Genomic DNA, 14,458 nt, shown 5'->3' on the forward strand with positions numbered 1-14,458 from the left:
GAATTAAAGGCGTGTGCCACCATCACCCAGCAGAAACATGAATTCTTCTATAAAAAACTAAATTTTAGCTCACAGAGCTAGTTTTTAATAAATTTTACCATGAACATTTAAACATATTTTCAAATTCCCAGATTATCATTCCAGAGCCACTGTACTTGTTTGCAGAAAGTCTGAGAAAATTAGGTCACCAAAACACATCCTAATGTGTACAAGATCCTGGGTGAAATGCAGGGTCCTCCTGACATCAAAGATGACAATTAAAGAGATACAGGAGCATATCTTCATCTGTTTTGAGTTTTCTCCAGGATGTTACCAAACTGATACGGTTTATGTTGGCATTTGTACATCTCATATTCCCTTTATGATGAAATTTACTGCTTATGTCTATATATTTACAGACATAAACAGAGTAGAATAAATCCTAAAGAGAAGTCTCCAGACAGTATGGAAACTTCTGTACTCCACATAGTACCTGTGTCCTGGCTGTGGTTACATTTACAGCTCCCTTTGGGCATGTGAGCTTAGAGGGAGGGAGATGCTCTGCAATGCTGCTGGGTCTACAGAATTACTCTAAGTCTACAACTCAATGTTTCATTTCCAGCCTTATGTAAGGGTCCCAGTAACAAGCTGCAAATTACAAGAAGGTGAATCCACAGCATGAAATGGACAACACAAAAGGTTGTTGTTGTCCTGGAATTTAGTGCTCAATACACTCAGCCTGTAATTTTGCAGTCATATAGTTCAGAGCTGAAAAAGGTGGACAAATTGGTACTTAGCAAATAGTCTCTAAAGAGGGTATCCAGAGGGCAATTGCAGGACATGCTCCAATGATTGTCAGTTTTTATCCAACTTCTTATATGTGCACTCATAGAATCCAGTGTGAAAAAAAAATGTCAGAAGTCACAGTTCTCTTTGGTTTCTACTTTCTCTCTTTAGCTTACCTTCACCCTCCCACTATCTTCCTTTTTCTCAATTAACTATGTACTTAGTGACCACAATGTTAGAACTCTTAGATACACCATGATCAAGAACTCTTAAAAGGATCTTAAGCCAAACTCATGAGAAACAAACAACAAACATGTCAACCAATAGACAGATAATATACAAATGTGGGAAGCTAAACAGCAGCATCACAGAGGACAGGGGAGGAGCAACACATCCTGCTCTATTCTGTCTGGAGTAAATGTCCCCTCAACAGCATAAAACTGGAAAGATGTGCAGCAGAAAGGTTGTTCTTCTGATGCCTCTCTTATAATAAAATCTTATTACCTACATTAACATTCTACAGATCTAGACAGATTAGAGTTCATCCTCAAATGAAATCTTTAGACTTGCACACTGGCTGTGATAGGTTGGAGGTTGAGATATACACTCAGCCAAAACTCTCATTCGAACCTTAGACCAAACTCAAGAAAAGCAGATCATGGATGCTGACAAGTAGATAAGCAAATGTGTAAATGTGGCTACTGTTAGGACAGACACACAGAAACAGTGGAGCAGCTGGAACCCACAGGGTCAATGTCCAAAACTGCTGTCAGAAGACACTGGAGCTGTGACCCAGGATAGAGGCATCACCCACAGTCACTGCAGGGTTGGAACTTTGCAGTACTGGAGAAACGAGCAATAAAGGCTCAGAGAAGGAAGCAGAGCTTTGGGGGGCTTGCTATTTTTGAGACAAGAGTTTCATTCTATATCCCAACCTAGCCTAGAACTCACTATGTAACTCATGGCAATCAAACCACCTCAGCCTCTTGAACAAGCATGCCCCACCACATCCAGTGTGGGTTTGACTTCTTCAAATAAAATAGAAAGTTTATAAGCAAGAAAAGACTATCAGAGACCAAAGTGATTTAAATAAAACGTCTGCCTTGCAATTCCAACAACGAAAGTGTGTAACTATTTTAAAGTCATGTAAATTACTTAGTTTTCCCAGTCCTAAAATGGAAATCCCACTTCCTTTACAGACTACTGAGAGAACTAAAATTAAAGAATATATATGAGATGCAGGGGAAATTTTGAAGTGTTGAACACAACCATACTCAGTTTCAAGTATCTGTATTTTATAAATGTCTTTTTCATTTTTCTTTGTTTTTAGGTCTCAGTGCTTAAAAACAGAGTAAGCATAAACCCGCACTGTTATGCATGAATTACTATTTGCCATGGCTTTCCACTGTGACTGACTAGAATCCTAGTGTTTTCCGCCTCACAAAGAGTTCTGCCTTTTCAAAGCATAGTAACATCCCCTCTAAAGATGGATAACAAATGGAGCCAACATGGCCAACTACATCAACATAAAACCTGAGGGAGCTTGGGAAGGGATTCTAGACACAAAAGAACAGAGTTAAGCATGGCTTCTTGGTAGCAGCATTTTCTCAGGTGAACTCTGTTTGCTAGGGGCAAGCATCTAATTTAAGAGAGGCTTCCTGACTTAGCTTTAGCTGCAAAAACCTTGCAGCTCTTTTAAGAGGTCCCACCACCAAACACTCAAATGGTGTTTATGAATAGCCAACAGCATGCTTCTTGGTGGTGTCAGGGACTTTAAAACTTCATAGAATTGTGGCAATAAACAAGGCTCCCTAAGTACCTCTAACATGAAGCTAGACTCTCAGAAAGCTAAGGAATGGAGTGGATTTAGCTGTCAAAACCATGGCTTTAATTTTAGCCATACTGCTTAGCAAATTAAAGACTCATGTGGTGAGAAAAAGAAAGATATACAGTAAGATAGAACCAGATCAAAAAAAAAAATCCTCTGAACAGTTTACAGTGTGCTTAAAAATATATGTATGCTTGGGAGAAAAAAAGAAAAAGATTAAAGTCCTTAAAAGAGAGAGAGAGAGAGAGAGAGAGAGAGAGAGAGAGAGAGAGAGAGAGAGTTAGTTCAAGGACAGAGTGAATTCCAGGACAACCAAAGATACAAAGAGAAACCCTATCTTAAAAACAAAACAAAAATTAAAAATAAAAGAAATAGAGTTTAAAATAAAGTGATGTGAAGATTGAAAAGATAGTCTGGATACTGTATGTTGTTGTCTTTGAATTGTTTGATGACTGAGGAAGAACAAACAGCTGCTAAAAGACATTTGATTATAAATGTTATTAGATTAATCCAACATATATTTTGAAAATGCCTTGACTTCAAAATTTAAGTCAAAAGATACGTTACTTTGGAGAAGAGGTTTTGTTTTTGTTTCCACAGGAAACGGGAGGCTATGGATTCATTCTGGGTTAAGAAAAATCAGGTTTGAATAAGGAAGATCCTCTGAAAAATCTCTGATGAGATCGGATAGCCCAGATGATCCAACATGTCAGAGGACCTCTGTTGAAGTTTCTTCTGAAATCAAGAACAGCCTCAAGATTGCTGCCTGAGATGATCAAGTTCAAAGAATATTCCAGTCAGGACTTGACCATAATTCTAAATTTTCTTTAGGTCCCCAAAAGATTATAAGAGACCCCAATCAGCAGGAGCCTAGAAAACTACACCCATATTCCCAAAAATGGATTGTGGATGTTTGTCTTTGTTTAGAGTGTTAGTTACAAGTTGCTATGAATAATGGTCAGGAAAAAGGCTAAACAAAGGAAATTAGTTCAGAGTTCTTGTTTTGGAAAAAAAACGAGGGAGAAGTGCTGTGTGACAACGGTAATGTACTCTGTAAAGATTTATACTTGTACTGGTTTAATAAAATGCTGATTGGCCAGTAGCCAGGCAGGAAGTATAGGTGGGGTAACCAGAACAGGCGAATTCTGGGAAGAGGAAAGGCTCAGTCTGCAGTCATAACCCAGACGCAGAGGAAGATCAGAATGCCTCACTGTAAAAGGTAGCAAGCCACATGGCTAACACAGACAAGAATTATGGGTTAATGTAAGATGCAAGAGTTAGTTAATAAGAAATCTTGAGTTAATAGGCCAACCAGTTTATAATTAGTGTAAGCCTCTGTGTGTTTTTTTGGGACTGAATGGCTGCAGGATTGGGTAGGACAGAAACCTCTGTCAACACTTTATGATTACAGTAAACTGTTAACTCAGTAAATAGCAGTTAATCACTCACGTAGTATTACAGTAAAGAGAATGACATTTGTCATTAACATTAGTTGACACAGAAGCCATATTTTATAATAATAAAAGGGAAAAAAAATCAACCCTTAAAATATGTGAAAGACACTGAAAGCTACACCAGCTACAAAGAATGTTTTCCCTTAGGAAAATGAGAGGACACAGGGTCTAATGTAGCCCAGGCTGGCCTTATGCTCACTACATAGTTGAGGTTAAACTTGAATTCCTAATCCTCCCACCTCCACCTTCAAAGTGGAATGATTACAGGCATGCTTGTGGTAGTTTGAATGAAAATGGCCCCCAAAGGAAGTGGCAGTATTAGGAGGTGTGACTTTGTTAGGGTAGTTTTGGCCTTGTTGGAGAAGTGTGTCACTGTGGGGGTAGGTTTTGAGGTTTCCTATGCTCAGGATACCACCCAGGGTCTCAGTAGATTTTCTGTTGCTTGCAAGATGTAGGACTCTCACTACTCCTCCAGCCTGCACACCGTCATGTTCTCTGCCATGATGATAATGGACTGACCTTCTGAACTGTAAGGGTCAGTCCTCAATGAAATGTTTCCTTTATACGAGTTGCCATGGTCATGGGGTCTGCACAGCAGTAAAACCCTAAGACTCCACAGCTGCAAATATTTTGCTTTTTGTACACTTCTTTTTTCAGGTATTAGTGCTTTGGAATAGAAATTCTTGGATTAGAGAGATACCTCAGTGTTTAAGAGCATGTGTTTTTCTTTGAGACAACACAGTTCAGTACCAAGCACCCACTCAGGATGGTTCACAACCATCTCTAACTTCAGTTCCTATGGATGAGACCCTGTTGTGGCCTCTGAGAGCGCATGCACTCCTATGTACACCCCAACCACAGGAATGCCCCTAAGGCCTGCTTCCATCAGCCAGGACTCAGTGTTTTGTTTTGTCTTTTTCTTGTTACATTTTATGTATTTTGTGTACATGCACTGTAGAGGACAGCCTTTGAGAACAGGTTCTTTCCTTCCACTGTGTGGGTCCTGGGGACTGACCTCAAGTGGTCAGGCTTGGTGGCAAGTGTCTTTATACTCTGAGCCACCTTGCTAGTTCCAGGCCTCACTTTTTAAGTGTTTTACAGTCTAGCACCAGCAGCTGAGGACCATTCAGTTTTATGAGTTTTTACCACTCTGAAACCCTTAGGGTCCTCTCTTACTGAGAATCAGTCCCCCAGCCTCTCAAACTCACAAAAAAAAAATGGAGCTGCCATCCCCTTGCAGCTCATTCAAATCTACTGAATACAGCACAAATTTGCTGCGTTTATAGTGATGTGAGATTCCTGTATGCTATAAATATGTTTTTTTTTTAACCATTGGTTAATAAAGAAGCTACTTTTGTGTATGACAGGGCAGAATAGAGCAAGGCAGGAAAACTAAACTGAATGCAGGGAGAAAGAGAGCAGCTGTTACCTTGCTGCATTTGTTTGTTTCCTTGTGGTTCTGGGGATGCCTCACATATGCTGGATATGTGCTCTACCATTGAGAACACCAGTCTCAGAGTTATAATCTTTAATTAAAGCCATAAATGTGCTTTTCCCCAAAATATCTTATACATAGCCAGTCATGGAAGATCATATATTATTCCATTTGTGTAAAATGTTCAGACTAGGCAAATTTATAGACAAACTAGTGGCTGCCTAGACCTGGTGACTAGAGAGGGTCAAAATCTGAATGGGAGAACAAGTAATGCTAGTGGATACAGGGCTTCTTTTCAGGGTGGTGAAAATATCCTGAAATTGACTGTGGAAATGATACACTGTCAAGACAATAAAATGAGTAATTATAACTCTAAATTAGTGAATTTTATGTTTTCTAAATACCATTCACTGAAGCTACCAATAAAAAAGTTATATAAAGTATTTGTTAACGATTTTAAAAGAAACCATAAAAGTTGTATGAATAAGAAAATGTGATCAGAAAAAATTAAAAATGCTTACATTACTTAACTGGCATTTCTATATTCACTGAGAACAGGTAAGAACTACTTAGAAATATAAAATTATAATTCTTTTAACAAAAAGGTTACGTCTGCATTACATAAAACACCAAAAACTATTAAAATGACAGTTCATCCTAATTCTTGCCATATGCAGAAGAACCTTGCTCTGAAGAGATGAAATATGATCATCTAACAATTGTGGAAAAGCCAGAGTCACAGCAGATCTGTGTTTCTGTGTTTTTGTTGCTTCTCTCTACCAACCCAAGCAAAACAACAGAACTCTGTTCCTGCTGAGCACAGACACCGCAAACCTCGGAGCCTGGTCCTTCCATTACAAGCTCGCTCCCATTTCCGTGGTCACGTACATCTACCTCCCTCAGCCTTGCCATGAGCAGAGAATTGGCAGCTTGTGACGCTGCTATGAACATCTCTTTAGTTCTTTACCTCTCACACAAGGTGTGTGAAGGACTGCAGTGATTCAGGCTCTGCCAGCTACCATGGGCTGCAGTGGAACACAGTCAATTCATCTCATCTTCAACTATAAAGCGAGATTCTTTCTATTCTAAGATGCCACGATTTTATAATTCCCTACTTAGAATCTGCCTTAACAGATGGGTCTGAAAGCTGTTCTTCCCTGTTTGCGAAAGCATGTTAAACCATGCAATCCTGCCTTGCTGGTATTGGCTAAGGTTTGTTCAGTCATATTCACCTCTGCCCATACTGCAGACATTTCAAGAAAGAGAACAATCATCTGAACCAGCAAAACAGGGGAAAAAAAAGAGTGGTAGGGGCCTTTAGGCAGCATCTTAACCACCAAAATATTTAAAGAAATTATTTACTTCAGAAAGTTTTAGAGGAAAAGGAAAGAAATAAACACCACAAGCAAGAATTTCGTAGCATGGGCTACAGTTCTCATGCCATGTAAACTGAATGGCATCACTGACTATAATTTATCTTCTTCCTTAGACTCTGCTGTAAATGTCTGTCAAAAATACTAATCTTATTAAAGCCACCAAAACAAAAGAAAGGTTAATAGATATTTACACCAAATGATAACTACTACAAATATTGTAGGAATTTAAGAAGGACTAAAAATATGTTACATAGCTAGGTATTAGCAGAAAACCACCAGCTATGCTAAACAGTGTTAACATCTACCATGAATTGTTTCCCTAAAGAGATGACAAGAGCACCGGAAGAAAACACTTACTTGGTTCTAGCTTCTTCAGGTCCTCCAGTTTAAATTCTTCTTGGGACTGTGTGGACTAAATTTAAAATATGCACATTACATCTTTTTACTACAAAGATTTCACTGTACCCTATGTCTCTTAAGTGGTAAAACCAAATATTCAAAGTGACTCAAAATCTATTTCTTGCTTTCAAGGTAGGAAATGAAAAGTTCCAAACTGGGTTTTGTTTGTTTTACATTCCCAGAATATTAAGGCTAAATGCAATAAAAAAAATTAAAGCTACATCTTTGATTGCTATACTTTACAATATATGAACCAAACCCTGTGAGTGTGCGTGTTACTGAGGAATTCCCTTGACTGTAAACTCTCCTGACATGACACAGCATGAATGTCTACTATTTCAGCAGAACAATCACATCAGAAAGCTAAGAACACCTCTACTTACCTGTAACGCTGCACTTCGCAATTCTAAACATGTGGCGATTTTGCCTATGGTTCTCTGTAGGGAGATAAAAAACAACAACACTATACTATAAAATAATATCGGGTAATTTTTATCAGTAAGAGGCTTCTTTTTTTTTTGAACAAGTTAAATCTTATTTTTCTGTAGCATTGGTAGACTCAAGAGAAAAAAGGCAGGACGCAGAGGCCTGAGATGAGGGAGGTATGTGTGTACTCTCCACAGTAACAGCCCACAAGCAATTCTCAATCAAGGTCACTTTGGTAGCAGCTTTGAACATGATTTAAAGGGTAATGAATACAGTTAATAATGAAAACCAACATGGAATTTCCCTCCAAAATTAAAATTAGGGCTGGCAAGATGGCCTAGCAAGTGTTTGCTGCCAAGGCTAATGACCTGAGTTCAATCCCCAGAACCTGCATGATCAAAGAAAAGACCTACAAGTTATCCTTTAATGTCTATATGTATGCTATGGCCCATACATCCACACACATACACATAAATAAAATGCAAAAAATCATTAAAACATTAAAAGTAGAACTACCATAGGGCCCAGATGTCCTACTCCTCGGTGTACAAAGGACATGACATCAGTATGTTCAAGAGATATTTAGACTCTCTTGTTTCCTGTAGTCCTCTTCAGTTGCCACAAACTAGAAAGACCCCTAAGTATCCACTGACTGACACACGAATAAGGAAAATGTGCTCGTCCATACAATAGGACAAGAAAGACCATCATTTCGAATTAGGGATCAAGCTATGCCAAGTAAGTCATGTACAGAAAGGCAGGGACCCCACACTCTCGCTTATCTGGAACATTAACAAGCTGAGCAGACAGAGTGGTAGCTAGAGGCTGCGGAGAGACAGGGGAAGGGAGGAGAGGGAGAAGGTGGCGAAGGAGTGATAAGTTCCAGTAAGACAGGAGCGAGAAGGTCCGCTGTGCTATCACTTCACAGTGGGATATGACACACTTCACAGAATCCAAAGAAAGAACCCGAAGGGCCAGGATGTGGTGTGGTTGGCAGAGTGCTTGCCTGACATGCACAAAGTCCTGGGCTCAATCCCTAGCACAACGGGCTAAAATCAGACACGGGACACAGCCCTCTAATCCCAGCACTCAGGCGGTGGCATGATCAAGAATTCAAAGTCATCCTTAGCTACACAGCAAATTTTAAGCTGGTCTGGGCTACGCAAGCTCTTGACTTCAAAGGGGAAAAAAAAGGAATTTGAATGTTTTTATACTACAAAGATAACAAATGTTTGAGCACGTAAGTTTAATTGGATTTAAGTGTCACACAATAGACAAATGTACCAAAAAAGTCTTATCAGCAGGGCATGCTGGTCCACCCATGACTTTCTTTAATCCCAGCACTTTGGAGGCAGAGGCAGGTGATATCTGTGAGTTCATGATCAGCCTGCTGCACATAGCAAGTTTAAGGACAGCCAGGGCTACATAGTGAGAAACTGTCTCAATAAGATATAAACAAATAAACAAACAAATAAATCACATTGCCTGTTAATATGTACAATTTTAACATTTTTCTGTGTCAGTTAAATTTAAATAGCTGGGCATGGTTGCACATGCCTTTAATCCCAGCTTTCAGATAATTAGAGGCAGGTGGATCTCTGTGATTTCAAGGTCACCCTGGTCTGCATTGAGTTCTGTCACAAAAATAAATACACACATTAATTAAATAATAAATTCAAATATTCCAAAAAGAATGCCAATGAAAAATGCTCAATGGCATAGTTCTTACCAAGCTTTCTTATTTCTTCTCCATTAAGCCTAAAATTCACTGAAAGATTTAAAATTTCTTAAGTCATTAGCACATTATCATAATGAAATGACTGAAGCAAATCTAACTTATTTAAATACATACATATCTAATAAATATCAAGGAATTTGACAGTTAGATACCTTCTATAACAAGATATAAAATGGACACTAATGACTTGGCCAATAAGATCATGTCCTACGTGACAAAGTATAAAGCATGGGCATGAGAGTCTACAAACTCCAACAATGGGAGCTCATAAACCTTACCGAAATACAGTGAGACATGCTATGGAACCAAAATCAGTTTAGGAGGGTGACGCACAGTTCAAAGAGAAAGTTTTGAAAAAGTAAAGTTCTATATTTAGATACAGCTTCTTACACACACACCCACGCACATATAAATACATATATAATTCTAAGGACTGGAGAGATGGCTCAGAAGTTAAAGAGTACTGGTTGCTCTTGCAGAGAACCCAGATTTAAGGCCCATAAATGACTTGGCAGCAGGAACTCCAAATGCAGAGAACCAAAAAACAACCCTTTTTGGCTTCTGTAGGCACCAGGCATGCAAGTGGTGCACAGACATACAGACAGACAAAATGTCAAACACAAAATAAAATGTCTTTTAAATTTTTAAAAGAATTCTATCTTCACTGAGATATATTAATATACTAAGTGTTTAAAAATGATAGTGTCTACTTCCTTTTCTTTATTACAAAATCTATTTAATTTCATACACTTAACACCTAAGATTAAAATGTAGTTTAGCAACTCATTTACTAATAAACTCTTAAATATAAACTTTTCTTCTTATAGAACCAAGAGCCTCTTATAGAGAAATGTACTGCACTATAGCAAAATATCAGTAGGCATTATTCATAACTATTTTAATGAATGACACCCAATCTCAGTGTTAAAAAAGAAGCGGGACGCTATCCTTTCAGCTGTGGCAGTAAGTTAAACACATGTAGATGCCTGATGTCAAAATGGTGTGCTGCACTGAAATATCACAGATAAATGATTAGAGAACTCAAGTCTAGGCAGGTCAGAGTTTAAGTTCAATAAGACTAAGCACTGGGAGCCAGATGGCTCAGGGAATAAAAGGGGTAACTGTGCTTGCTATGCAAGCCTGCCAACCTGAGAGGTGAGGCTGGGAAGAACCAGCTCCTGAATGTTGTTCTCTGACCCACACACACCCTAATAATTAAATTTTAAAATAACAATAATAACAATAATAAAAAAGACTAAGCAAATAGCAATAGTGGCGCACACTTTTAATCCCAACACTCGGGAGGCAGAGACAGGCAGATCTCTTGAGTTCAAGACTAGCCTGGTCTACACAGTTCCAGGACATCCAGGGCTATACAGAGAAGCTCTGTCTCAACCGCCCCTAACCCCATTCCCCCAAAAAGCTAAAGGTAAGATAAGTCAAATTTTAGATTTAAATTATTAACATTCATGCAAACTAATTGTTTATATTTAATATAGAAAGTCTACATAAATGCTATTTTACTTTTCTATTTCCTCAGGAAATTGATAGCTAAAAGAAACAATTAGAAGAAAAGATTTTTAAAAAGTCAAAGAAATAAATTAATTGTGCTACATGTATTCAATTTATATAAGGAAAAATCAGTTGAAATATTGTAAAAAATATAGTCTCACCTAATCCAGACTTATTTGAAATAACTAGTCATCTTCTGTCTAGAGAGAAAGAGAAAGAGAGAAAGAGAGAGAGAGAGAGAGAGAGAGAGAGAGAGAGAGAAAGACTATGTGTGAAGAGATGGAGGTAGCAAGACTGTCAGAGATATAAAGGGACACTCTAAAAATATGTAACATGTATATAGGACTGAATTTTCATTACCACTAAATTTGACTCAAAACAGGGAGAAGCTTTCTAAGCATCATGGGACAGGATGATCATTTCTATGCAGAAACTTACATGAGAAAACTTACGACACCAAGAAGGAATTCAATGGAATGAAGCATTTGGCAGCTTTCCATTAGTTATTACACTCAGTTGTCATAATAACAAAATTATTGAGAACCAAAATGAAAGCTAAGTAAATAACCATGAAAGGGCATGAATAAGAACAAGCTTTCTAGGCATGGTGATGCATGCCTTTAATTTCAGCACTCAGGAGGTGGAGGCAAGAAGATCTGTGAGTTCAAGGCCATCTTAGTCTACATAGTTAGTTACAAGATAGACAGGGCTATGTAACACGGGGAGGCCAGCTTGTTGGGGTTTTCTGTCCTGCCCAGTTCCCCACAACCGGAAATCCCAAAGAAAATCACACAGAGATCTCTATAAGTTATAAAGCTGATTGGCCCATTAGGTCAGGCTTCTTGTTAACTCTCGTAGCTTATATTAACCCATTATTCTGATCTATGTTAGTCATGTGGCTCAGTACATTTTTCAGTGGGACAGATCACATCCTGCTACTTCGGGGGTGTGGGCAGGAGTGGGAGGAATCAGCTTCCTCCTTCCCAGAATTTTCCTGTTCTCATTGCATCATTTCTACTTCCTGTCTGGTTTTCCCACCTATACTTCCTGCCTAGCCAATCAGTGTTTATTTAAAACATGACTGACAGAATACAGACAATTCTCCCACACCAGGGCTACACCATGATCAAAAAAACCAAAAATATATAAGCTAACAAACACAACAACAAACATGCAAAAGTAGACTGAGGAAAGACCATGAGGCCCCTATGCTACACAAAGAACTAAGGAAACTAAGGAACACTGAAGGCAAAGGGGTCTTCCTCAGAGAAGAGCACACCAACTGGTTACCCAATACCAAATGGTCGGCCCTGAAAACACACATGTAAGTGACATTATGGACAGTGAGCAGATTATATTTAGGAATATGTATGTATATAAATATACACACATGTAAGCAATAACAATAAAAAAGAGGCTATGGATTTGAAAGAGAGTGAGGAGGGGAATACAGGAGGGTTTAGAGGGAGGAAAGGAAAGTGGCAATGACACTAGTATATCATAATCTCAGAAATAAAAGAAATATTTTTGTACTGATATTTTATTTGTGTTGTATTACATAAAGCTTGTCTGAAGAACAGAATGTAAAACAGTAGTCAGCCATACATGACAGGCAGTGGTGGGACACACCTTTAATCCCAGTAGCCACACTAGTTGGCCACAGAGGCTGGGAGGTGGTGGTACATGCCTTTAATTCCAGCACTAGAGAGGAATATAGGTGGAACTCACTCTCTTTCAGTCTGAAGATTTCAAAGAGGTAAGAGCTTTCTAGTGAATTGGCTGCTTTGCTTTTCTGATCTTTAGGTTGAACCCCAATATCTGTCTCTGAGTTTTTATTAGTATAGCTCCATTTGGCACCCAATGTGGGGTTGAGCCCACAACCCTGAGATTAAGAGTCTCATATTAAAAAAAAAAAAACTATTAGCTTGCTTTAAATTAGAAATCAGTGAGAATACTAAGAACAAGTACATATGGAATTTTCATACTACCTATTACTAAGTAGTGTTTTAGAGAGATTACTATTTCTGTTTTAGGGTTTTTTTTTTATTAGTGTATGAAAAAGTTTCATTAGAACTTCCATGATTTAAGACTCTCCAGATTATCAAAACTATGCTGTTTTCTTTGGCTAAATTAGATTTTGTAAAGACTTTTCTTTTTGGGGAGGACAAGTTTCTCACTGAATCTCATTACATATGTAGCACCTGCATAGAGTACATGGACTGTTGTTCTTATTCTCACTGCTAACATCAATTTCCTTTGTATTCCTATCAATTCTTAAGAGTCTATAAAATAATGGGTTTCATTATTATATTTCCTTTATGTTTTTTATATTTAAAGTTAATATATTAAAATGCAGAATTATTGTAATTTTGTATTGTAATATTGTAAAAATGCAAATTATTACCTTGAAACACATGATTTATCTTATAATAATCCTCTGAATAAATGCCAATAAACTTAGAGCCAACAAAGCTTTACTTATAAAATACTTTCAAGAGGTTACTATGAGCTAGAAAAAAAAATTTCTGCTTCATGTGGCGCTCACACTGTAATTACAGCATTAGGGAAGGTAGAGGCAGGCAGATCTCTGTGAGTTCAAGGCCAACCTGGTCTACTGAGAGAGTTCCAGGATAGGTTTCATAGCTACACAGAGAAACCCAGCTTCAAAAAACCAAAACAAACAAACAAACCCAAAGCAACAACAAAAAACATAAGTAACTCAAAATGAAGAAACATTGAGCAAAATATGAGATCACTGAAATGTTTTAATGCCCTAAGTTTTCATTTCTCTTTTCATGTTTATAACTTTATTAACTATTAATTCATGCATCTAGATACTAAAATTCTGTTGATCAGAATTATAGACATCCTAAATTGTTTCAATTCTGTAATGCCAACTGGTTACTCAAGGTAGACTTCACAAATCCAGAACACAGCCTTTGTCCTCTTCCTCACGCAGACCACTCACCTCCCTGTGGTACTCTCCAGGGCTAAAGCTAGTCTACGTAGGTATCAGCAATTATCAAGGAAGAAAAGGAAAATGATCTTTAAAGTTGTAGCAAGATGAAAATTTAAAATACTGAAAAAACAAAACAACAACAAAATCAGCTAAAGTGATTCTTAAATGTTTTAGATGTGCATAAACTAACTTGGGAAGAACGCTGGTAAATCTGGCGGTCTTTTCTGTCCCAAACACATATAACCAAGAATTCATGAACAGAAGCCCATAGACCAAAGTAAATTTGCTTAGGATTAAAAAATTATTTCTCCCCAAATTACTTGCTTTCCTTGTACAAAAAAATTAATAGGAATGAATTAAGTCACCAGGGTTTTCACACAGATCTATCTGAAGAGATTCAGATTAGGTGAGTACTAACATTTTCCTTACTACTCACAAGAATAAAAATTAACTTAGTACTACAGCTATCCTGAGTCAGTAAAAGCCAGGAGTTATTTCCTCCTTTTCCCAACCTTCGGGAATGAGTGTCCCTTTTTCCCCCCAAACATTTCTAATGGGAATCAACT

General features: G+C 37.9%; 1 protein-coding gene across 1 annotated transcript in view; it reads right to left on the bottom strand.

Moving 5' to 3' along the window:
• Nucleotides 1–14,458, bottom strand: part of Aida (axin interactor, dorsalization associated) — a 36,577-nt gene that overhangs the window by 13,835 nt on the left and 8,284 nt on the right. The window contains exons 3-4 of the mRNA XM_048439532.3: nucleotides 7,641–7,694; nucleotides 7,216–7,270 (exon numbers count right to left, since the gene is read on the bottom strand). Of these exons, the coding sequence (XP_048295489.1) occupies nucleotides 7,216–7,270; nucleotides 7,641–7,694 (109 nt within the window). The remainder of the gene's footprint in view (nucleotides 1–7,215; nucleotides 7,271–7,640; nucleotides 7,695–14,458) is intronic.

The sequence above is a fragment of the Myodes glareolus genome, chromosome 5, assembly GCF_982192425.1.
Source record: "Myodes glareolus chromosome 5, mMyoGla1.1, whole genome shotgun sequence".
Taxonomy (NCBI): domain Eukaryota; kingdom Metazoa; phylum Chordata; class Mammalia; order Rodentia; family Cricetidae; genus Myodes; species Myodes glareolus.